This window comes from Pipistrellus hanaki (genome assembly GCF_964339955.1).
Source record: "Pipistrellus hanaki genome assembly, chromosome: 6".
Classification (NCBI taxonomy): Eukaryota; Metazoa; Chordata; class Mammalia; order Chiroptera; family Vespertilionidae; genus Pipistrellus; species Pipistrellus hanaki.
Genome location: NC_140508.1, coordinates 84,809,654 through 84,833,085, shown reverse-complemented (window position 1 = coordinate 84,833,085; position 23,432 = coordinate 84,809,654). Strand labels below are relative to the sequence as shown.

The window sequence follows — 23,432 nt, the reverse complement described above, 5'->3', positions numbered from 1 at the left end:
AGGGGTGTGTGCATTCTTTGGGAGGAAGACCTAAACAAACTCAAAGGCCCCTTCCGGTTTCGAACTCTATAGACTGGAGAGACATGATAAAGTTCTCATTTAAGGATGACTGCACATTCAAAGTCAGCACAACCACTGCCTGAAGCCCCACTGTGTCAGTTATTCTTGTAGAGTGATATGACTTACATATTACTCTATAATATTATGTATAATATTAATATATATGACCCTTACAATAATATAATAGCATATATACTAGGGTATAACTATACTAGACATTCTGATACAGCGATCCACTAGTCATTTCCAATGCTCACAGTGGCCTTTCTATAACTATTTTATCTCAGTTTTACACAGAAGAAGATGCAGGCTCAGGGACAGTGAAAAGCTCCAATTGGCAGGACTGGGATTCAAACCCAACTGTCAGCAAAGCTAGCACTCTTTTATCTACAGCTCACTGCTTCTCGCCTCTGGGGAGCTTTGGGGTCTTGGTTTTAAGTGTATGTTAGGATCCCTGCAGTAAATAGCCATACCTGTGCCATCAGGTATTGAAATGCACTTGAATTAACGGGCTGATACGCGTTTGGAGAAGAAAAGATGGGGCAGAGGGCAGAGGGGTGGATGGAGCCTGGCCTCCAGGATGCTCCTTCCCTCCTGGGACGGTCTGCAGACAGAGGGGTCCCCGCTGGGCCAGGTCCGCACCAGATTGTCCCCAGAGGGGTGGCTGTGACTGCACTCCCGCAGGTGTGACCAGAGGACCCTCCCGATCCGGGGCAGCACTGGTGGGGACACCACCTCCTGCCTCTCGGCGGGCGCTCTTTCTTGTCCCCACGCTGCACCTGCACCTTCCTTACCTCATCCTTGAAGACTTGTGCTTGGTCCTCACAGCCTGTCAGGGTCTGAACGAAGCCGAAGACCTTGGAAATCAAAGGAGACATGTTGCCTGTTGTCAAGGAGACAGGGGCTTGGGAGACAGCGGGGAGGTGGCTTATATGGCCTTGGCCCCCTGTGGCCTGTGACTGTGCTGCTTTTTCTTATCCACCTAAGAGGGTCCTTGTATCTCTGTGCAACTGAGCATGTGAGGCTCAGTCTGCCTCTCCCACTAGCTTTCCCGGTGGGCTAGTCACCGGCCCCTCTCCCCAGCCACCAGGACGGGCCATGCACCAGTCTCTCCGTCAGTGCCTGCTGGGCAGCGAGGAGGGCCTGCAGATTGAGGGATGAGCCGGAGGTAGTGCCAGGGGCAGCTTCCAGCTCTGCCCAGGAAGGCCTCCTGGACGAGGTGAGAGGGCAGAGGAGGGGAGGGGAGAAGGAGCGGAGCTCCTCACCTCGTCGATGGTCCACTTGGCCACTGTGGAGGCCGAGATGCCCGCCACTCCCGGCAGGAGCTTGCAGTGCTGCTCCCAGCACACCGAGAGGTACCGGTCAGGGTGGGCCGACAGGGACGACATGAAGAAGGACTGGTGGATGACATCGGGCGTTAGTGCTGGAAAGCAGAGGCAGAGACTGGCAGGCCGGCGCTGAGGACTAACCTGGCCCCGGGAGCCGGCCTGTGCCCACGCCACTCAAGACGACCGGGCCCTTTCTGACGGCCTGGCAGAGCCAAGAGGGGGCTCCAGATCGGACTCCTGTGGGCTCGCTCCTCCGGGGAAAGTGGGTTCCTTGCTTTACAGACTCCCAGGGCAGCTGTTTGGAACGACCTCCTCCCCAGCCCCCACCCCTCTGGGGCTGCGCCCCGGGGCCCTGCGAGGAGGCTTTCTCAGAACGGCTGCAGCATCCCGGTCCATTTCTACAGATGCCCTGCAGCCAAGGGGCGGACATTCCGACAAAAAGCCCGTCTGCCTGTCCTCCTTTCCCTAAGTCCCTTCGGGCCCTCACTAAGTTGCTCTTGAATCCTGGGCAAGTCACATAATGTGGGCCTCAGTTTCCCAGCCTGTTCAGGAAATCTCAGTGGTCTCCTCTTGTTCTCTCAAACACTGACACTCACGGCGTTGGGAGGGCCCTGCCAGCAGGGAGAGCACAGCCGGGTCCCGTCCGTGGCAGGCAGCCTGCACCTCGGAGCTGTTTGCCAGCGAACCCTGGAGCCCACCCTGCAGAGGCTCACACCCGTGGATGTGTGAGAAGTCTCCGGAACGAGATCCAGAGCGACCCGTGTCCCGTCTGAGAGACGGCCAGCTGGCAGGACAAGGGAGTCCTGCACAGAGGTCCGGGGCCTGCGCCCGGCCCTCCGTTCTGTCCCCGAGGGCTATAGCCTCAGGCTCTGGGAAGGCTGAGCTCCCCCAGTCCTCAGGACTCCTCTGGAATGCACATAGGCACCCGCCCCCCGGTGGTCAGAACATGGCCCTGCAATGGAAGCCGACCGGGTTTACCACTGAAGGTGGAAGAGGCACCTCTGAGACCCCCCTCCCTCAGGCCTTCTGTCTTCACCCAGAGGAAACAGTGGGGAACAACACCGGGAGGGAGTCCGGCAAGCGATCAGGACACACAAGAATCCCAGCAGGGTATGCGACCATCTGGTTCAAGTCTCCCACCGCCTTTTGAGATGGGCACTGTGATCATCAGCATTTCACAGGTGAGGCAACTGAGGCTCAGAGAGGTGGCATCACCTGCTCAAGGCTTCGCAACAGATCAGAGACTGTCCCTGAAGCGCTCGAAAAGGCTGGGTCCTGCCCAGACATGGTGTGATGAACCGGGTTCACGGTCTCCTCTGGACTTAAAACCACGTGCAACTCAGCTGAGGCCAGATCCCAGTGCCCCTGGTGTGTACCCACCCTTGCTACTGGCCAAAGCTGTGACACGAATTCATCACACAACGGAGGGTGCGGTCCCTCTGTGCCTCCCCTTGGAGCATGCCATGGGCTGAACTGCGTCTCCCCAAATTCATGTTAACACTCTGGCCACCAGGACCTCAGGATGTGGCTGTTTTTGGGGAAAGGGCCTTTAGAGAGGGGATTAGGTAGGCTGGACGCTAATCCAATCTGAGTAGGGCTCTTATAAGAAAATGAATTTTGGACACAGAGAAATGGCGGGGGGTGGGGGGGTAGGATACAGGCACAGAGGAAAGACCATGTGAGGACACAGAGAAGGCAGACATCCTCAAGGCAAGGCGAGGCCTTCGAAGAAACCAGATCCTCCACTCTTTGGCTTTTAGCGCCCAGAAGTGTGAGAAAATACATTTCCGTTGTTTAAGCCGCCCCCTCTTTTTTTTTTTTTTTTTTTTTTTTTTTAAATATATTTTATTGATTTTATACAGAGAGGAAGGGAGAGAGATAGAGAGTTAGAAACATCGATGAGAGAGAGTCATCGATCAGCTGCCTCTTGCACACCCCCTACTGGGGATATGCCCGCAACCACTGTACATGCCCTTGACCGGAATCGAACCCGGGACCCTTCAGTCCCCAAGCCGACGCTCTATCCATTGAGCCAAACCGGTCCCGGCTTAAGCCGCCCCCTCTGTGGCGCTAAAGCAAAGGGGGCTGGGAAGGGGACTGGCATTTAGGTTAGGTGCTTTGTGTCCATCACATCAGCAGCACAGCAGAACTAAGACCCGCGTTCGAATCCCAGCTCTGCTCCGGACAAGGCAAGTGACCTCAGGCAAATGACTGGTCTCTCTGAGCCTCTCATCTCTCCTTTCTCAGGAGAGAATCCTGTCCACAGCACAGGGCGCTGTGAGAGTCAGCGGCCACAGTGTATGGAAGCGCCTGAAATAGTGCTCAGCCTGGATTGCTTAGTGAACCCTGCCAGTAACCACTGTTATTGCAGGCAGCTGGCATGGGAGAGGCACTTTTTGTGTTTTTTTTTTCTTTTAAACATGTATTTATTTTGAGAGAGAGGTGGATTTATTGTTCCAACCATGCATTCATTGGTTGCTTCTTGTATGTGCCCTGACTGAGGATCGAACCCCAAACCGTGGTGTATCAGGATGATGTTCTAACCAATTGCGATACCCTGCCAGGCAGTTATATTCATGTTTCCATGAGGACACTGAGGCTCAGAGACGTTCAGTGACTTGCTCAAGGTCACACAGCTAGACAGTGACAGCCAGGGCCTCCCTCCCAGGGAGCCCAGAATGGAGAACAGCTGGTGGAGAACCAGCGGCCCAGAGGGGTCCGTGCCTTTCCCACAGATTCCCACAAGGCCGTGGATGAGATGGCCTGGAACCTCTGGTCATTTGAGGTGCCATCCTGTACTCCTGCCACTGCTCAGTGCTCCCCGAGCATCTCCAACGAAGAGCTACAACCGCCTTTCCAGCTTCTCCTCTCTCTCTCTCTCTCTCTCTCTCAAAGGACTATTTATTATTTTTTAAATATGTTTGTATTGATTTCAGAGAGAGGGACAGGGAGAGGGAGAGAGATAGAGACATCAATGATGAGAGAGAATCATTGATTTGCTGCCTCCTACATCCCCCCCTAATGGGGATCAAGCCCGCAACCCAGGCATGTGCCTTGAGAATGGAACCATGACCTCCTGGTTCATGGGCCGATGCTCAACCCCTAAGCCTCACCAGCCAGACCAGCTTCTCCTCTGTAAGCAGCCCACCCATTGTAAACCCTCTGTGGAGGACGCGGGGGGAATGACCCTGCACTCACTCGCGACATCTCCCGGTGTGATCTGATACTCGGGAGGGCGCCCAGGCCTGGGGAGAGAGGGGCCAGGTCCGGGGCAGGGAACCGGCGCCCGGCCTTGCCCGAGATGACAAGAGGCCCTGCACCCTCGCCCTCCGCACCGGCCAGGGTGGCGAGGCTTCCTCCTTAGGGAGAAGCCCGAGAGGCCCCTCTTACAGGCCGAGGCTCTGAGTGGGACAGCTGTGCTCTCAGCCGGTCTGGTTTCTCTCAGCCAGGGGGCACCCCGAGAGGCAGTGGTGAGCCGTGAACTTGCCTGTGATGTGGCCGGAGCCGTCACAGCCTGGCGTGGGGCACTTCCTGGGGAAGAAGGAGGCGTAAGTTGGGCTGAAGCTGCTTGTTCCCAAGCCCGGCCCCATTCAGAGGGTCTGCAGTGAGCTCTGACTGGCCGCCCGGACCCTCGCGGAGCAGTGTCTGAGGTCTCACCGGTGGTGGAAGCTGTACTTGGAGGTCCTCGTGTGCGGCAGGCCCCAGTAGCTGAGAGGGAGACAGCTCTCGGGGGAGGCAGAGCCGAGCTCTCTGGGATCTGGAGGGGCAGGAGGAAGAGTCACATAAGGCCCTGGGGTGGGGGTGTGGATGGGGGTGGGATGAACGGAGAGCAGGGAAGTCAGCCCTGGGCACTAGGTCCCCAGGTAGAAGGGCCCCGAGCTAGGCTGTGCCACCACTTGCTGCTGCTGGCTATCTACCTCTCTGCAGGGAATGAGGGTTTGGCTCTCACATACTTTGGTGAAACCTGCGGGCCCTGCCCTGTCTCCTGCGGGGAGTATCCAACGCAGAGCTGGCTGGGCACAGCTGCACCTTCAGAGCCATGTCAGGCAGACTGACATCCTTCCGTTTCCCCGTTTCATCCACTAGACTTTGGTAACGTTTTTAAGGCTCCGCCCATGCGTGGAGAGCAATCGAGAAGGATCAACACCCCATGTGAGACACATGTGGCAGCAGCAGGGAAATGGGGGGGAGAGGGATCCTGAGGGTGAGAACTGAGCGGTCCAATGGTCTGACCTCTAACCCCTGCCTGGAAGGGCCCACATTTTGTTGAACAGGGCCAGCATTTCCTTAGCAAACGCCACGCATGCTCTGCGTGGCTCCTAAGCACACCTCCCAGTGAGTTTCCCTTCACACCTCAATACCCCAAACCCAACAGCTGGGGAGGCCAGAGGACTGCTGGGTATAGCAGCAAGCCCTGGGGCAGGGAGGGTGCGAGGCCTGGGCATGCTACCAAAGCGGGGTGGGGGGTGTGTAGGAGCGCGGGGGGAGGGGAGGGGGGACGTCAGCAGGAAGGGGTCAGCGGGTCCTGGGGGTACACACGGAGAGGAGGCTGCAGGGGGTGCCCTGTCTTGGAGCACCAGCCGGCGGGGTGGATGTCCGGGTGGTCGGCATCAATCCAGAAGTCAAAGGCATGACTCCAGCCGTCAAAGTGGAGCTGGGGAGGAAAGGCCCTTGGAAGTCAGCATGCCTCTCGGAGCCCGGCTCAGCCGGGGCGTCCTGCAGGCTCCAGGAGGCTCTCCCCATCCCGGAGCCTGTCAGACGCAAGAACCAAGGGGCCAACCCACAATAATCCGTCTTGGCCGAAACCGGTGTGGCTCAGTGGATAGATCATCGGCCTGCGGACTGAAAGGTCCTGGGTTTGATTCCGGTCAAGGGCATGTACCTTGGTTTCGGGCACATCCCCTATAGCAGGGGTCTTCAAACTACGGCCCACGGGCCACATGCGGCCCGCAGAGGAGTCTGATCCGGCCCGCCAGGTTTTTTGGGCAGTGAGCGCAGCCGAGGTGTTACAGTAGGAATTAGTAGTTCATATAGTCCGGCCCTCCAGCTCTCTGAGGGACTGTGATCTGGCCCCCACTTTAAAAAGTTTGAGGACCCCTGCCCTACAGGGATGTGCAAGAGGCAGCTGATCGATGTCTCTCTCTCACCGATGTTTCTTTTCTTTCTTTCTTTTTTTTTTTAATATATTTTTATTGATTTTGTACAGAGAGGAAAGGAGAAAGATAGAGAGCCAGAAACATCGATGAGAGAGAGTCATCGATCAGCTGCCTCCTGCACACCCCCCACCGGGGATATGCCCGCAACTAAGGCACATGCCCTTGACCAGAACTGAACCCGGGACCCCAGTCCCCAAGCCGACGCTCTATCCACTGAGCCAAACCGGTCTCGGCTCTCACCGATGTTTCTAACTCTATCTCTCTCTCTTCCTCTCTGTAAAAAAAAAAATCAATAAAATATATTAAAAAAAATAATAATCCGTCTTGGCCGTCGTGTATCCCAAGGGCTTCGTCATTGAGTTACGGGCCTCTCCCATCCACCCTTCCATAGATCTAGGATTATTAGGCCCATTTTACAGATGAGAGTGCCGAGGCTCAGAGAGGGGAAATGACTTGCTCAGACACATAAAATGAGACCCAAGACCTTCAGCCTCGAATCTAGAGCTCTCTTCTCCACAACGTGCAGCCTCCCCTGTGTCTCGCTCATGCCATGCCCTGGACCTCGAATGAATCTACAGAACTCCTGCCCGATCGGCCTGCCCCCTCCCCCAGCCCAGGGCCCCGGAGCCACCTTTATCCGATGGTCCTCCACGTCCTCCACGCTGGCCACGCGGATCAGGGATGGGTTCCTGCGGTCCACGGCCTCCAGCTTCATGTTAACAAGGAAGCCGTGCGGGGGTCGCTGCAAGGGGACAGCAGCCTTAAGGCCGAGGCCCAGCACAGCTGTGCCGAGACCCCCGAGAAGGGAGCCCAAGTGCAGAGCCTGGAAAGTGGCGGGGGGCAGGGCGGGAGGGGTGCAGAGGCACAGCCTAGCTGCCCAAGGGCTCCAGGACTTCCTGAGCTCAGCGCTGGGGGCAGGAGAGCCAACTCACCACCTTGAAGGCCCAGGAGGGCACAGCAGTGGTTCTCGTTTCCTCCAGGTATTTTTCCCAACAGAAGCTATCGGGGTCTGGGTAGTCTGGGGAGAGGAAGACAGCAATGTCTAGGCGCCCAGGCGCGCTGGGAGAGCTCTCTGCCCCCAAGGAGAACCAGGGGCAGAGGCCTATGGAGGACAGTCTACCCCGCATCCCCACGGCCGGCTCCTTGCGGGAGCTCCGGAGCAGAGGGATGGTCGCTCGCAAGCACCTCCCCACCTTCCCGTTCGCAGGGCTGTCTGGGAACTGGCTCCGTTCCTCTCCACGGCCCTGTGGCTCCGGCCCCGGCCCAGCCCCCTCGGAGCCTGCGGTATGTGGGCCCAGGCGGTTCTCCGAAGGGGAAGGGAACACCTTCTTCAGTCTGGAATCCTGCCCCCTTGTTGTTGGGGAGAGAGTGTCACTTCACTCTCTTCCCTCACACCTTCACCCAGCCGGGGTTTGACAGGACTCTCCTAAAATTAACGGGTTCTCTGCTTCCAGGCAGACAAGCTGAGGCTCTGGGGGTACTGGTACAGGCCCTGGGGGAGGGGGTGTGCCCAGGCTGCACCGTCACCTTGTGGAGGCGTGAGGGGCTTTCCGTGCTTCTGGCACCAGCCGACCGGGTGGATGTAGGGGCTGCTGGCATCACACCTGAAACCCAAGCACATTCTTCGCTGTCCCAAGTGGAACTGGAGGCCCGAGCCTGCGGCCTCCAACAGCATGGCGCCAGGGTGCACCCTGATTGTGCTTCTTAGTGAGAGTTAGACAGATGGCTGGTGAGAAGCCAGACAACTGCAGCATTCACTGAAAGCTCTAACACCACCATCTTATCCAAGAGCAAATCATGAATCACAGGGGCCTGCTCATCCTAACGTTGGTATGACTAGATGGTGCATCTCATATTGCATTGTGGCTATGGTCAGGGTGGCTCAGTGATTATAGCATCATCCCATGCACCGAAGGGTCATAGGTTCAGTTCCCAGTCAGGGCATATACAGGAAGCAACTGACCAATGTTTCCCCCTCTCTCCTTCTCCCTTGCTCTCTCTCTAAAAAGTTAATAAAAAACATATCTAAAAGGCATTCTAGCACTCTTAGAAGAGCGCAACTTTGCCGAAACCGGTTTGGCTCAATGAATAGAGCGTCGGCTTGGGGACTGAAAGGTCCCGGGCTCGATTCCGGTCAAGGGCATGTACCTTCGTTACGGGCACATCCCCAGTAGGGGGTGTGCAAGAGGCAGCTGATCGATGACTCTCTCTCATCGATATTTCTCTCTATCTCTCTCCCTTCCTCTCTGTACAAAGTCAATAAAATATATTTTTTTTAAAAAGAAAAAAAAATAAGAAGAGAGCAACTTTATGAAACATGCACTTACTATTTTCTAAAGTATTCACAACAACAAAAGACGATATCTTCAAATGAGGATTAAAAATACATATATTGCATGTGTTTCTTATGATATACATAGATCAAATCCACTGGTCAACCAATTAGTATCTCCCTAAACCAGTGGTCGGCAAACTCATTAGTCCACAGAGCCAAACATCAACAGTACAAGGATTGACATTTCTTTTGAGAGCCACATTTTTAAAACTCAAACGTCTTCTAATGCCACTCCTTCAACATAGACTCGCCCAGGCCGTGGTATTTTGTGGAAGAGCCACACTCAAGGGGCCAAAGAGCCGCGGTTTGCCGACCACGGCCCTAAACGAATGTGAATGCTAGGGCTGAGCAGGGCCTGCACTGTGTCTGAGTTTTCCAGGCCTTGCCTCCCACCCCCTGCCATCCCCGCCCCACCCCCGCCACGCCCGGGCCCTCCCGCTACCAGTAGTCGTAAGTGTCGTCCCAGTTGTCGAAGTGCACCAGGAAGCGGCTGCCCACCACGTCGCTCACGCTGGCCACGCAGACGAGGGATGGGTTCATGCGGTCCACAGCCTCCAGCTTCCTGCCCACCTGGAAGCCCAGGGGTAGGGAACTCTGGGGGCAAGAAGAGGGGCTGCCATGGCCAGGCCAGGCAGGCCAGTGCCAGCCTGGAGGCCACTGGCAAGGCAGGGAGTGGGTTCCCTCAGAGCCATGCTGGGGTGAGGGGGTGGGATAAACAGGCAGAATCGGAATCCCCAGCCCACAGCCGCTCAGGAACTCCCGGCCCCCGAGGTGCCTCAGAGGAAGCCTCCTAACGGCAGAAGAGGGTGGCTGGCAGGAAGGCACCAGGTGGCGAGACAGCGGTCATCACCCCTTTGATAAGCCAGACAGCCTGCCCGGGACCACAATGCCAATCAATGGCGGGGCCAGGACGGAAAAAGTCTGACTTACAAGTCCATATCCCCCCTCACAAGAGCGGGTAGAACCCCACCAGGCCCGTGGGCACCTGCAGGCGTGGTCTCTGGGCTGGCCTGGCGGTGCGGGGTGACTGCTCGAATGGCATGGCAGGGTCCCGGGCCCGGGGAACCCTGACTTTCGATGGGGTGGCATTTTTAATGGGGTCCCTGTGTCTCTCAGACCATTTGCTTGGGATGAGGAGGTACGTGACCTGCTGGGAAAAGCTACCAGCAGCCTGAACAGAGAAAAAGACAGGGCCGAGCTATTGAGACTAAATCGGAAGGCCTGGACGTGGGGCAAAGGGTGGGAGGGCAGCTCCCAGCACGGAGGCTCGGACCGCACACCAAAAACTACAGAGCGAACCAAAGCGAGAAACAAGCACCAAGCCTGGCCCGTGTGGCTCAGGGGGTTGAGCATCGACCCATGAACCAGGAGGTCACGGTTCGATTCCCCATCAGAACACAGGCCTGGGCGGTGGGCTCGATCCTCAGTGGGGGGAATGTGTAGGAGGCAGCTGATCCATGATTCTCTCTCATCCTGGATGTTTCTATCTTTCTCTCCCTTTCCCTTCCTCTCTGAAATCAATAAAGATATTTTTTAGCCGGGACCGGTTTGGCTCAGTGGATAGACCATCGGCCTGTGGACTGAAAGGTCCCGGGTTCGATTCTGGTCAAGAGCATGTACCTTGGTTGCGGGCACATCCCCGGTAGGGGGTGTGCAAGAGGCAGCTGGTCGATGATTCTCTCTCATCGATGTTTCTAACTCTCTATCCCTCTCTCTTCCTCTCTGTGAAAAATCAATAAAATATATATTTTTTTAAAAGATATTTTTTAAGTAGAGAGAGATATATAAAAATAAATAAAAAGAGGCATGCACAGGGGCTCTCAGAGCCCAGGCAGAGGCAGTGCGGGCCCTCCGGGGGGACGTACGGAGAAGAGCTTTCTGCAGAGGGGACGGGGAGAACCCATATGCCCAGCTCCTCCCTCCGGCCTCGGCTGCCCGTGCCCCTCCCGTCCGGCAGGAGAGACCAGAGGGAGCGGAGAGGCCAGGAGGTGAGCCCTCCCCGGGGCAGTCGGACCCCGGGGCCAGCGGCCCTGACGCCGTCCCGGGGCAGGGGCCCGCCCGGCTCGGGGCACTCACGTGTCTCTGGCTCACGAACAGGTGCTTGGGGGCGGCCTGGGCCCTCGTGCAGCGCAGGTACTCGCTCCAGCTGAACTCGTCCTCGTCCTCGTAACCTAGGCCCGCGCGGGCGGACAGAGCGCTGTGCAGACCGGGGCCGGCCGCGGCCAGGACGCCCACGCCGAGGCACAGAACCGGGCAGGCCCAGGCCCCCACCGCCCTCCAGAACCTGCCCGGGGACCCACGGCAGAAGCGGGAGACCTCGGGTGGACACTCCGAGGGCGAGGGCTCAGCAGAGCCCTGGGGCCACGTCAGAGCAGGAGGCGGTGGAGAGGGGCGGTGGAGAGGGGCCGGCTGTGCCACGGGGGAGGGGAGGGGGCCCCTGGGGAGGAAGGGACGGGCCTGAGGGCCACAGCCTCGCTGCGACCAGCCTCGCCGGGCCGTACCTGTGGGGAGCTGCAGCGTGTGCCCCGTCTTCTCAAACCAGCCGGCGGGGTGGATGTCGGGGCAGTTGGCATTGACCCAGAAGTCATGGCACTCGGAATACCCGTCAAAGTGCAGTCGGAGACGGTAGCCACACACCTGGCCCCGGGGGGGGGGGGGGGCGGGAGGGGGATCACAGGGACCCTGAGGCCGGCGGACACCCACTCCCCTGCCTTCACCCCTCCTGCCCAGTCTGGTCACCCCGGGGGCTCCCCACCTCCCTTCCCTCCCAGGCTTCCCGAACCTTGTGTCTCGCCCTCCTGCCATGAGGAAAGCTCATGTGCTTGTGAGCTCTGAGTTCTGGGTACGAGACAGGCACATCCGGTGGCACCCTCCGGCCCTTTAAGACCTAGACAGAACCCTAAGGCACCTGCCAGGGCTCAGGGCCCCCGGCCTTTCTTTCTGTCTCTCCCCTCGCTGCTCCCCAGCCGCACTCTGCTCTGGCCGCACTGAGTGAACGGCAGCACCCTGAGCACGCGGCCTGTGCCACACCCAGAGCCCTTGCCCCCTTTGCCCCCTCTGCCCGGGCACCCGGCCATTCACAGCCCGCCTCTCCCGGCCATTCACAGCCCGCCTCTCCCGGCCGCGGAGGAGCCCCTTCCCCGGGGACGCTTCTCCTGCCCCCCAGCCTCTCCGCTCACGCCGCCCCGCGCCTGTGGGGTCACTGGCACGTCTGCCTGGCTGATTCCCACACAACCGGGGGCTCCTGGACAACGAGCACCTCGCTGGGCTCCCGCCAGCACCCTGCCCCTGGGCTGAAGTATAGGCCCACCCGTACCATCACCACCCCACGCTCCACCTGGGGTTTGTTCGTTTTCTGTCTTTCTGTGTGCACCACCTTAACCACCCCCCACAGCCGGTGTGCTTTCTGGGGGCAGGAGAGGGCTCCCTCCTCGGAGCCCGAGCCCCGATGCCCCCAGCAGCTCCCTCCGTCCGGCTGGCCGGCCGGAGACCCCGCAGACGGCGGTGCGAGCCGCGCTCACCTCGGCCACCGTGAGGACGAAGTACAGAGACGGGTGCTGAGGGTCGATGCCTTCCAGCTTCATGCCCGACCGGAAGCCATTCTTGTTCGGAGGGACCGTCTGGTACTGTCAACGCACAGATGAGAGAGGACCCGCTTCCATCCGGCCTTGGCCTTGCCCGCGGGCTTGGGGTGAAGGAGCGGCCGTAGGCCCCGCCTGCCGGCACTCCCAAAGGGACAGCTTATCTGGGGTCCAGAGGGGGGCAGAACAGCGCCCTTGGAAAATGTGTGTTGAGTCAGGGCTGGACTTGAGGGTTCTCTCTCGTCCAAGCCTCTTAAATATCAACATAGAGAACTGAGTAAAGGCACCGGAATTCAAAAGGCTGCAGGCCCAGTGGTGGGTGAGCCTGGTTCCACCTCCCAATTTCTCCCCACCCTGGACATCCCTCATCGTGGGCTCTTCTCTACGCTGGGTCCCCAACCAGCCTCTCCCCTTTCCATTCCGACGGCAGACACAGAAAACACCGGAAGGCCCCAGCTGGATGGCAAGTGTTCGGCTAAAAATACAAGCATTTCCCGGGCGGAGGTCCCACTCACGTCCTGGAAGAGGCTGACCGGGGCGGTGATGGCCTTCTGCTCCTTGAGGTACGACTCCCAGGACCAGCCCTCCTCCTTCTCCCCGGACGCTGTGGGCAGGACACACCGCTGACATGGGGCATCGGGGATGGGGACGGAGGAGGCCTGAGGGCCAGCGCGGGCTACGAGCGGACCCGGTTCCGTTGTTCTTAGAACCAAAGGGTCAGAATGGGGGCCAAACAGGGTTGGCTCAGTGGATAGAGCGTCGGTCTGAGGACTGAAGGGTCCCAGATTCGATTCCAGTCAAGGGCATGTACCTTGGTGGCGGGCACATCCCCGGTTGGGGGCGTGCAGGAGGCAGCTGGTCCATGTTTCTCTCTCATCAATGTTTCTAGCTCTCTATCCCTCTCCCTTCCTCTCTGTAAAAAAAATCAATAAAATGTATTTTTAAAAAAAGAAAAAAAGAATGGGGGCCAAACAGCGGGGTCAGACCGATGGCGGTACAGGCTTGCTCATGCCACCGAAGGGAAGCAATGCCACGTGACACTCAGTCTTTGGAGACGGAGCCTGGCAGGGAGGCCTGCTCACCACGGGAGAAAGGCTGAGCACACAGAGGACACACATACTCTAACTCACACACCACAAACATGGTTCTTTTCCCCTCATACTCTCTCACCCATACTGATGCTTCCCTATAGACGTACAACACCCATCACAGCCGCAGCCTGCACTCCCGGCCTCCCGCCTCCCAATGCGCGTCCACACTGCACATGAATATCTACGTCCACAGGCCGCGTACCAGGCTGGCCGCCGTTCCACTCCTCACTTTCCGGAATGCTGGCCGCGGGCTGTCCCTCCGGGTCCTTCCTTTCTTCTCGCTTCTCCTGTGGGAGGCAAGCCCGACCCCAGCTTCCTGTCCTCGTGCACTTGAGAGAAGCCCCGGGCGCTACTCCCGGCCCCTGCCTGGCTCTCTGGCCACACGGTGCTCGGGCAACTGCTCCCAGCCCGCCAGAAGGCAGGCAGTCCAGCAGAAAACCTCCTGCCACGGGGACACAGAAGCCCACCAACACCCCCTCCCCACGGCCAGCAGCTCCACAGCGGGCCTGTAACCCGCCCGCCTCCTGCCGGGGCGGGGAACGGGCACAACCGGTGCTGGTGCTGACCGCCCGCCGGACGCTCGTGCCGTTTCTGCCCGCTTCTCTGTGCTCCCCGGCCTCTGGCCTGGGCCCGGACTCCCGGACGGAGCTCCGAGCCAGTCCACGTGGCTCTCCTGGGGCCAGTGTGTGGAGTGGGGTGAGCCCTGGCCCTGGACTGAGGTGGGAGCTCCAGCAAAGCAGCGGAGCGACCTCATTCCCCTCCGGCCAGGCACAGGCCCTGCCTCGGGGTGAGCCCTAAAGCACGATGGGGAGTGATTGTCTTCTCTGGCCCGGCCCGGGACCGGACTGACGGAGAGGACGGGGAGGACGGAGAGGACGGTGGGATGGGGGACAGCCCGTGGCCTCCCGCCCCGCCCCGCCCCGCCCCTGCCCTCCTCCTACCAGGGCGTCAGGCTCGGACTCCTCGGAGGGGCTGTGGTACTCCCGGTACTTCCTCTTCTTCACGGGCTTGAGCAGCTCCGAGGTGCTGCTGTGGGGCTTCTGGCCCGAGGGGCTCTCCACCGTGGCCGGCCTGCGGGAGGGGCGGCCTGAGGGGCGGACCGCGGCCCCCGGCCCGCCCGGCCCCCTCCGAGGCCGCACACAGCAGCGGGCTCCGGGCCACGGAGCCGGGGGAGGGGGAGCCGGCCTTACCGCTCCTGGAGCCGCGGCGGGCAGGGGCAGCCTTCCCTGGAGGCGCCGGCATCGGGACGGGAGCCCGGCGGGGGCTCGCACGCCTGGCACTGGCAGGTGGCACCGTTCTCCGGGCGGTCTCGCGGGGCATCTCCGGGAGGGTCCTGGGGGAGGTCCGCTGCGGGGTGCCAAAGGGGCCTCAGGCCTCCACCCTCCACCCTCCCAGCCACACTCAGGCCCCTCCCACATCGGAGCCCACGTCCCCCAGGCCCTGGCCTTCCCCGGGGTCCTACCTCCCGGGCTCCTCTCCCGGCCACCGCCCCGCGCCCCCTCCAGCCTTCCCGCCTGCGACCCGCCCCGGGGCGCCCCTGAAGGAGCCCGGCCTCGCCCCGCAGGGGCCCCGCTCCGGCCTGGGCTCCTACCCCGCTGCTGGGCGCCCGCATCGCCGCCTCCTGCGGGCGCCTGGCCGGCTCCGTACTCGGCCACGGCTTCCCGGCGCAGCTCGGGGCTCCGGGGCTGCTCGGCTCCCACCATGGTCCGCGGCGCGGGCTCCCTTCGCCGGCTCTGGAGCGCGGGAGAGTCTCAGGGCGGAGACCCGGCGGTACCAGCCCTGGACCCACCGCCAGCCTCACGGTCCCTCTCCCACCCAGCCCCGCCCCCAGCATCCCACCCAGCCCCGCCCCCAGCATCCCACCCAGCCCCGCCCTCAGCATCCCACACAAGCCCCCCCAGCATCCCACCCGGCCCCGCCCCCAGCATCCCACCTAGCCCCGCCCCCAGCATCCCACCCAGTCCCGCCCCCAGCATCCCACCCGGCCCCGCCCCCAGCATCCCACCCAGTCCCGCCCCCAGCATCCCACCCGGCTCCGCCCCCAGCATCCCACCCAGCCCCGCCCCCAGCATCCCACCCGGCCCCGCCCCCAGCATCCCACCTAGCCCCGCCCCCAGCATCCCACCCAGTCCCGCCCCCAGCATCCCACCGGGCTCCGCCCCCAGCATTCCACCGGACTCCGCCCCCAGCATCCCACCGGGCTCCGCCCCCAGCATCCCACCCAGCCCCGCCCCCAGCATCTCACCAAGCCCCGCCCCAGCATCCCACCCAGCCCGCCCACAGCATCCCACAGCCCCGCCCCCAGCATCCCACCCAGCTCCGCCCCCAGCATCCCACCAGCCCCGCCCCCAGCATCCCACCAAGCCCCGCCCCCAGAGCCCACTCCCCACGAATCACGTCTCTAGAACCCCCCAGTCCCTCACTCAAAGCCCCGCCCAACGAGCCCTGCCTCCCCCGCCAGCTCCCCCCTCTTCCCACCTCTGGTCCCCGCAAGCCCCCTCCTCAGCCGAGGCCGGACCCGCCCGTCCCCGGAGACACTGACCCGCAGGCGGCCCCCGGGTCGCGGGGCCGGCGCCTCGGCCTCGGTCCGGCCCCGAAGCCGCGCGGTGCGGGCGCCGGAGCGGGCCGCCGGCCCCGCGCTCCGCTGCGGCCGAACGGTGGCCGTGACGGGCACTCGCTGCGGGGCGCCCACGTGGATGGGCTCCCGCGGGGAGCAGGACACCTCCAGGGGACCGCTGGGCAGGCCCAGGGTGGCAGAGCTGGCTGTGGACAGATACCCAGTCAGACTCCACACAGGCGAGCCTGTGGCTCCACCCCCAGATGGCCGTGCCTGTGCAGGCAGGATCCATCTCCTCCCCGGGACCCACACCTGCTTGGGCAGGCATGGGGGCGCTCCTCCTCCCAAGACCCCTGGCGGGCCCACCTGGAATGATGAAGGCGGCGGTGGGCAGGTGAGGGCCAGGCCCCGGGCTGCCCCTGGGCACCAGGTGCACGCTGACCTCCCCTGTGGAGGGCCCCTTCAGGGTTCTCAGCATCTCCACTTCAGCACGCCCCTTCATCCTGGCGGGCCTACAACCAGAACACAGCCCCAGGGGCGGTCAGGGAGGGAGAGCGCTTCTTGGAGGAGGAGGCCCAGCCTCAGAGAAAAGGGGGAACCCCGAGGGGAGTAGGGTGTTTTAGGAACATATAACATCAAGTCTGACACCTGGCTGTAACCAGGTCACCCGGGTGAGGGCTCTGGCCAGCCCTGCACGTCCCCTCATGTCGGAAGATGGGCATGTGTGCCGGTGCTTCGGAAACGCTGACATACAGAACTGACTGTCTTCACGACAGAGCCCAGGCCAAGTCCACACTCCATCTTTCTCAACCCCCACCTCCATCCCCAACAGAATCACTCCCTTCTCCGTCTGGGATCTTGGAGCCCTCACGCCCCAGGTTCTCCCTCATTCGTACAGGAGGTGGTCTTTGCTGACCATGTTCTTTTATGCCACCTGTCCACCACGCCCTCCCCAAGCACAGTGGGCACTCAAACATTTGTTGCGTAGCCCTGGCCAGTAAGGCTCAGTTGGTTGGGTGTCGTCCCATGTACCAAAAAAGGTGGCCTGTTGATTTCCCATCAGGGCACATGCGCCAGATGTGGGCTTGACCCCCAGTGGGGGGCACGCAGGAGGTAGTCAATCGATGATGTTCTCTCATCATGGATGTTTCCATCTCTCCCTCTCCCTTCCTCTCTGGAATCAATAAAAAGATATTAAAAAAAAAACCACATAAAGAGGTGGTTGAACAGGTAAATATAGGGGAACAAAAGACCTAGTGACATAAATATACTTAATATCAATCATTACTTAACTCCTAAAATGTGTTGGCCACTGTCCTAGATGTCTTACCAACTCTGTCCAGGGGAATTTTCTGTGATGATGATGGGAATGGCCAACGTAGTAGGCACCAGTTACATGCGGTTACTGAGCTCTTGAAAAGTGGCTGGTGTGACTTGAGAAATAGAATTTTTAATCTTATTTAAATTTAAATAAGTGGCCATAGTTATTGTATTGAAAAGCACAACTTTATACATATTTTAATTGCCTGTTGGTTCTGTCCTCAAACCACATCTCACAGTCCAATCGCTTTTCTCCATGTCCATCACCACCATCAGCTCTCCTTGGTTTTAGAAATTGCCTCCTAACCCATTTCCTGTTCTTTCTCTCCTGTCCCCCTGTAGTCGTAGTCTATTCTCCAGGAAGTGAGAGCTTTTAAAGTGTAGACCACATGCATTATCCAAAATCCCTCAATGGCTCTTCATTGCCTTTAAAATCAAACCAAAATGCTTTCCCCTATAGAATCTACCTGTCTTCCTCTCCACCTTCCTCCTCCACCCTCTTCCCCATGTCTCCACCCCGGACAGGATCTGGGCTCCTTCCATTGCCTGACATACCACTTCCGAGCCTTGGCCTCAGCTGTTCCCTCCACCTGGAAAGCTCTTCCCAAAGATGTCTGCTCGCTGCCTTCTTCCCCTCCTCCAGGCCTCAGTTCCGGGGTCACCTCCTCAGGAGAGGTCTTTCCTGACCTCTCAAAGAGGCAGCCCACTCTCGCCCTTTTTGCCTGCTTATCTCATTACTGTGTTTATTTCCTTCATTAGAATCAATAATGATCTACCTTCATTTACTTCTTTATGTTTGATCAGTCATCCCCACTTACGTGTAAGCTCCATGAGGGCAAAGATGTTATCTGTCTTGTTCACTTCGGCTTCCCTGGCACTTGGAATGGTTCCTGGCACACATCAGGTACTCAACAAGTATGTGTGCTGGATTCCGATAATTTCAATTTGTTAATAAAAAGCACACAGTGGGTAGAGCATCCGCCTTCGGATGGAAGGATAGCAGATTCCATTCTGTTCAAGGGAGCACACCTCGGTTTCAGGCTCCATCCCCAGTCCTGGTTGGGGCATGTGAGGGAGGCAACCAATCAATCTCTCTCTCACATTGATGTTTCTCTCTGTCTCTATCTCTCCCTTCCACTCTCTTTAGAAATCAATGGGAAAAATATCCTTGGGTGAGGATTAAAAAACAAAAAACACAGTGTTGATAACTTGGTTGCTTTAAGGTGTTAGCAGTACTTCACAGTGGCTTCTGGCATACACATTAAAGGAAAGAATGTGAGCCTAGTCTTTTTTCTTTTCTTTTTTAAATAATGTAGCACTTATTTTTTTAAAATGGTACAGCTACTTTACTTTTATTTATTTATTTTTAATCCTCACCCGAGGATATTTTTTTCATTGATTTTTAGAGAGAGTGGAAGAGAGAGGGAAAGACAGAGAGAAATATTGATGTGAGAGAGACACATCAATTGGTTGCCTCCTGCATGAGTCCTGACCAGGGCCTGGGCCAGGGAGGAGCTGGCAACCGAGGTACATGCTCTTGACCGGAATCGAACCCAGGACCGGAATCAGTCCACAGGCCCATGCTTTATCCGCTGAGCCAAACTGGCGAGGGCTGTGCCTAGTCTTAAGACAGAGTTAAGACAGTTTGAATCTCAGTTCCACTACGTAATACCTATTACTCTGAGTAAGTAGCTTCCCTTCTGTAAGCTCAGTTTCCTCGTGTGTAAAACCAACCTAGTAATAGTATCTAAAGGGCTTTGATTAAGATTAAATGAAAAAAAAATCTGTAAAATCTTGAGAGCAGAAGGCCTTCAACAAATACCAATCCACTCCCTTTTAACAGGAATTCCAGGGAACTTGGTAGCTTCTGGCTAATAACACGGAAGCTGCTTGCGTGCAAAATCAGCTTGCAAAGGTTGCTGTCTCTCTTCCCCCTCCCTCCTGATGTTCTTTTGAATTTATTTTCCAGTATTTCCTTCCTAAAATAGAGTCCATCCTCCACATTATAGAGTGTATACGCAGGTAGGCAAAGGCAAGATATGTCACCTGTCTAAGTAAGGCAACATTCAAACCAAGGTCTGTTTCCCCCTTTATATTCATAAAGTAGAATTCCCTGAATTCCAATTATTTTGCTTTGCACAGCTGACATGCTATTTGTACCATGTAAGTTCTTTTCAACAGAGTCAATCTGTTTATGCAAAACATTGTCAGTCATTCAGAGTGACTGTGGTTACTCTTGAAAGAATTCCGTTCTGTTTCCAGCCTATCACGTGCTTCGGGTCTGTCCAGGGGCGGGACTGAGCGGACAGCCCTTCCGTTCAGGCTGGCCGCCTTTTCCCCAGTGCACACTGCAGGGCCAGCTGGGTGTCAGCCCCATTCTGTGCTCTGGGAACACAATCTCCAACAAGACTAACTGCTCTCGTGAAGCTTATATTCTAGAAATAAGGGATAGAGGTGAGGCTGAGGATAAAATTTGAAAATCATCATGAAGAGAGATGGCCCTGAGAACCTTAGGACAGAGAATACAGGAAAAGGTGGGAGTCTCGGGGCATGCCAAGATGGAGAGGATGGGAAGTGGATGCTCTAGCTCAGGGGTCTTCAAACTTTTTAAAGTGGGGGCCAGATCACGGTCCCTCAGAGAGCTGGAGGGCCGGACTATATGAACTACTAATTCCTACTGTAACACCTTGGCTGCGCTCACTGCCCAAAAAACCTGGCGGGCAGGATCAGACTCCCCTGGGGGCTGCATGTGGCCCGCGGGCCGTAGTTTGAAGACCCCTGCCTAGCAGAAGAGACTTAGGAGGGATCTGCCATGTGGTGATGAGGGATGCAGAAGAGTCTGGGCTTCTGGAGGACACGTGAGGCAATCTTTCGGGAAGGCGCGACTGCTCAGTGGTGTCGGATGCCACTGACAGATCAAGTCAGATGCGGGCTAAGAGCTGGCCATGTTAGCAGGAAGGGGGTCCTCAGACACCTCGAGAACCACTTCAGAAGAGCTGTGGACACAAAAACCTGACCGGAGGGGGCTTTAAAGAGAATTTTTTTTTTTTAATGAAAAAAAAAAGACAAAAGAAGAAATCGTTGATCAGTTCAATATTTATTGACCACCTACTATGCGCCAGACACTCTTCTAGACAATGCAGATTCACCAGTGAACAAAACAGACACCTCAGCCACAGCGTCTATGTTCTAGTGGGGAAACTGGCAATAAGGATTGGTCCTGTACGAAAACGGAGACAATGGGCCTAAGAACTCTTCCAAGGGTTGGACTGTGAGGGAGAGCATGGAAATGGCATTTGGGGGGTGATGTGGTCTCAAGGAAGAGGTTTTGTTGGTTTGTTTTGCTTTTAAAAACAGGAAATGTCACAGCATGTGTGTAGCTGACGAGAATGGACCTACAGAGAAGAAGAAATGGACAGTGTGGGAGGAAAAGAATAATCCTAAAAGCCAAGCCTTGCGGGTGCAGGAGGCAGAGGGTCACCCCGTGTGTTGGGACCCACTGCAGGTGGGTGTGGGCTCTTGGCTAGCAGCACCTACTACTTCTGCGGTCTTTCTCCCCAACTAGGCAGCTGGCTTTCCTGAAGCCTGGATCTGCCTTCTCTGTTACTTAGATTCGCCCCTCCTTGACCACTGCCACCCCTCCATTGGAAGCTGACACCACATTTCCATAGGCAATGCCCCACCAGACCCACCCGACAGCACAGCTGGTCTGGTGTGGCTCCCGGGCCTGAGCCAGGCGCAGGGAATCCGTCCACGCCTACCCCTGCAGCTGGGTCACACGTTCAGAACCTCACTTCTGTTCCTTCCGCTCGGTACGTTTCCCAGCTTTCTGGAAAATTCCTAATCATCCTTCAAGATGCAGCTTGAGTGCCTCCCAGCATCCACCGCCAAAACAAAGTTAATCACCCCCTCTCTCCTGTGTTCTGCTCCACCACAGTCTAAGCGTTAACTTCCCGTCTCCCCGGACACAGAGCAAAGCACCTGGTGTGCAGAGAGCTTGCTCCGGAGATGGCACTCCACACACAGTCACCGAGGGCTGAGTCACAGAGGTGGGAGTACAGGCTGGTCAACAATGTAAGAAACAAATGGTCCAGAAATACGTACGTGGCTCAGGCATTCTGGCCTTAGGGACTAGAATACCATTTCCTCCTGTGCAGCTCAGAGGCTGGGGAGGAGGGCTACAGCGGCGGCCACTGCTGCCCTCAGCTGTCAGCCTCTCTGGGCATTGCCCTGGCCAGGGGAGCTACGGCCGCGGCCTTGTCCTGGAAGCGGCTCTCCAGGAGTTAGCTGATATCAGCTACAGAGGCCCGGACCCCCTGCCTCATCGGGAGCGCCTTTGCAAGGCCATCTCCGCTCCGGAGCGGCCCTTGGGACAGACAGGCTGGGGCCTCTGTTGAGAAGACACAGGCAGTTCAGCCTTTTTGCCCAAACACCCCCCTGGAGGGGTGATGTTTCCGAGGGCACCCCAACAAACCTACATCCGGGCCTCCCTCCCAGCGTCTGTCTCCAGGGAACCTGACCCGAAACAACCCCGCATCCCCAGCGCAGAGCTGTCTGGCACGTAGATGCTCAGGAACATTTCCTGAGGAATGGGCTGTCTGCTTTTTCTGGTCTCTCTGCCGCCAAGCCTCCCCCACATCGTGGTTTTCAAGGCCTCGGACGCTCAATAGATGCCCTCACTCTGGGTGTTGGGAGCTAGAGCCTATACCCTCCCCATCCCATACACACACTCACACACTCACACACTCACACACACACACACACACACACACACACACTCACACACACACACACACACACACACACACTCACACTCACACGGCAGGACGCCGGGGTGGGGGGGATTTGGGGGTAGGGGGAAGGTTTGGGGGGTAAGGGATGGGGCTGGAGCGGGTTCCAGGGCAGGGAGCCGGGCACCCGCGTCCCCCGGGCTCGGCGGAGCCGGCGGCGGCCGGGCGGGCCGATCCGTGAGCCCCGCAGGACGATCCCTCTTTAAAACGCCACAATGGCGGAATTCCCTTTATCCCCTCCCTCTGGCAGGGAACACCATCACCGGTTTTCCGCTATAAGGACCGGAGAGGGAAAGTTTGCCGGATGGCCCGTTTCCCAGGAAAACCCAAACCCCGCCCCCACCACCGCCTCCATGAATGAGAGGCTCCATTCACCGCGCCCGGGGCCGAGCCTGCTCCCCGGCCCGCCGAGCCGCCGCCCCGCCCGCGCCCCGCAGCCCGGGCCCCGCAGCCCGGAGCCCGCAGCCCGGAGCCCGCAGCCCGGAGCCCGCAGCCCGGAGCCCGGAACCCGCAGCCCGCACCCTCCGCCCGCACCCCGCAGCCCGGAGCCCGGAACCCGCAGCCCGCACCCCGCAGCCCCCTCCGCCCGCACCCCGCAGCCCCCTCCGCCCGCAGCCCGCAGCCTCCCGAGCCCCCGGCCGCGGTCTCCTACCTGCGAGGCCCGCAGCGCCCCCGCGCCGCACCCCGGCCGGAGCCCCGCCGGCTGGCGCCTGCGCACCGGGCCGCCCGCCGCCTGCAGGCCGGGGTGCGGGCCGCGCGGCGCGGGTCTGGGGGGCGGGGGCCCCGCATTGGGCAGCGCCCGCCTCTGCGTGCCTCCGCGCCCAGGCCCCGCGGCCCGCGCCCTTCCCCCGGCGCCGGCTGCGTGGGCGAGGCGGCTGGAGTCTGTCTGTCCCCGCAGCCCGCAGCCCGGGGAGCTGTGTGTGCGTGTGTGCGTGTGTGTGTGTGTGTGTGTGTGTGTGCGCGCGCGCGCGCGCGCGTGCGGGGGTGGGGGTGCACGCACCCTGAGCTGGGAGAGAGCCCAGGCCTAGCGGGGGTGAAGGAAGCCGAGGCTGCACCCAGGGCACCCCGGCCGCTGCGCTGTCCAACGCCTTTCCGCCGCCCCTGCCCCCACCCCACCCCACCCCCTGCAGAGGGGGAGCCAGGAACATCCGTGGAGACCCCGGGAGAGGCCAGGGCCCCCGGGAGAGGACAGGCCCCGGAGAGGACAGGGCCCC

At 59.1% G+C, this 23,432-nt stretch overlaps 2 protein-coding genes across 8 annotated transcripts in view; both read right to left on the bottom strand.

The window, feature by feature from the left end:
* The window catches only part of SGK2 (serum/glucocorticoid regulated kinase 2), a gene marked incomplete at its 3' end in the record, with an annotated part of 36,118 nt that extends 34,735 nt beyond the window's left edge, over window positions 1–1,383 (bottom strand). For 2 of the 4 annotated variants that reach the window (XM_084887568.1, XM_084887567.1), the window contains exons 1-2: window positions 1,326–1,383; window positions 855–917 (exon numbers count right to left, since the gene is read on the bottom strand). In XM_084887568.1, coding sequence (XP_084743694.1) covers window positions 855–859 — 5 coding nt within the window. In that variant the 5' untranslated portion in view covers window positions 860–917; window positions 1,326–1,383. Of the gene's footprint in view, window positions 1–854; window positions 918–1,325 lie in introns of those variants that run through there. The other 2 variants (XM_084887570.1, XM_084887564.1) reach the window with 2 other exon arrangements.
* L3MBTL1 (L3MBTL histone methyl-lysine binding protein 1) overlaps window positions 1–23,099 on the bottom strand; it is a 29,258-nt gene extending 6,159 nt beyond the window's left edge. For 3 of the 4 annotated variants that reach the window (XR_014795300.1, XM_084887549.1, XM_084887550.1), the window contains exons 1-20: window positions 22,871–23,099; window positions 16,475–16,620; window positions 16,094–16,314; window positions 15,143–15,284; window positions 14,742–14,898; window positions 14,493–14,622; window positions 13,754–13,838; window positions 12,976–13,064; window positions 12,401–12,505; window positions 11,381–11,516; window positions 10,956–11,050; window positions 9,322–9,473; window positions 8,072–8,148; window positions 7,477–7,562; window positions 7,176–7,286; window positions 5,928–6,042; window positions 5,046–5,145; window positions 4,876–4,919; window positions 1,326–1,483; window positions 855–917 (exon numbers count right to left, since the gene is read on the bottom strand). Coding sequence is in view for 2 of the 4 variants with exons in the window: in XM_084887549.1 (XP_084743675.1) it covers window positions 855–917; window positions 1,326–1,483; window positions 4,876–4,919; window positions 5,046–5,145; window positions 5,928–6,042; window positions 7,176–7,286; window positions 7,477–7,562; window positions 8,072–8,148; window positions 9,322–9,473; window positions 10,956–11,050; window positions 11,381–11,516; window positions 12,401–12,505; window positions 12,976–13,064; window positions 13,754–13,838; window positions 14,493–14,622; window positions 14,742–14,898; window positions 15,143–15,284; window positions 16,094–16,314; window positions 16,475–16,620; window positions 22,871–23,007 (2,349 nt within the window). In the remaining 2 variants the exon portion in view is untranslated. Of the gene's footprint in view, window positions 1–854; window positions 918–1,325; window positions 1,484–4,875; window positions 4,920–5,045; window positions 5,146–5,927; window positions 6,043–7,175; window positions 7,287–7,476; window positions 7,563–8,071; window positions 8,149–9,321; window positions 9,474–10,955; window positions 11,051–11,380; window positions 11,517–12,400; window positions 12,506–12,975; window positions 13,065–13,753; window positions 13,839–14,492; window positions 14,623–14,741; window positions 14,899–15,142; window positions 15,285–16,093; window positions 16,315–16,474; window positions 16,621–22,870 lie in introns of those variants that run through there. The other variant, XR_014795301.1, reaches the window with a different exon arrangement.
* Window positions 23,100–23,432: the final 333 nt, after the last annotated feature.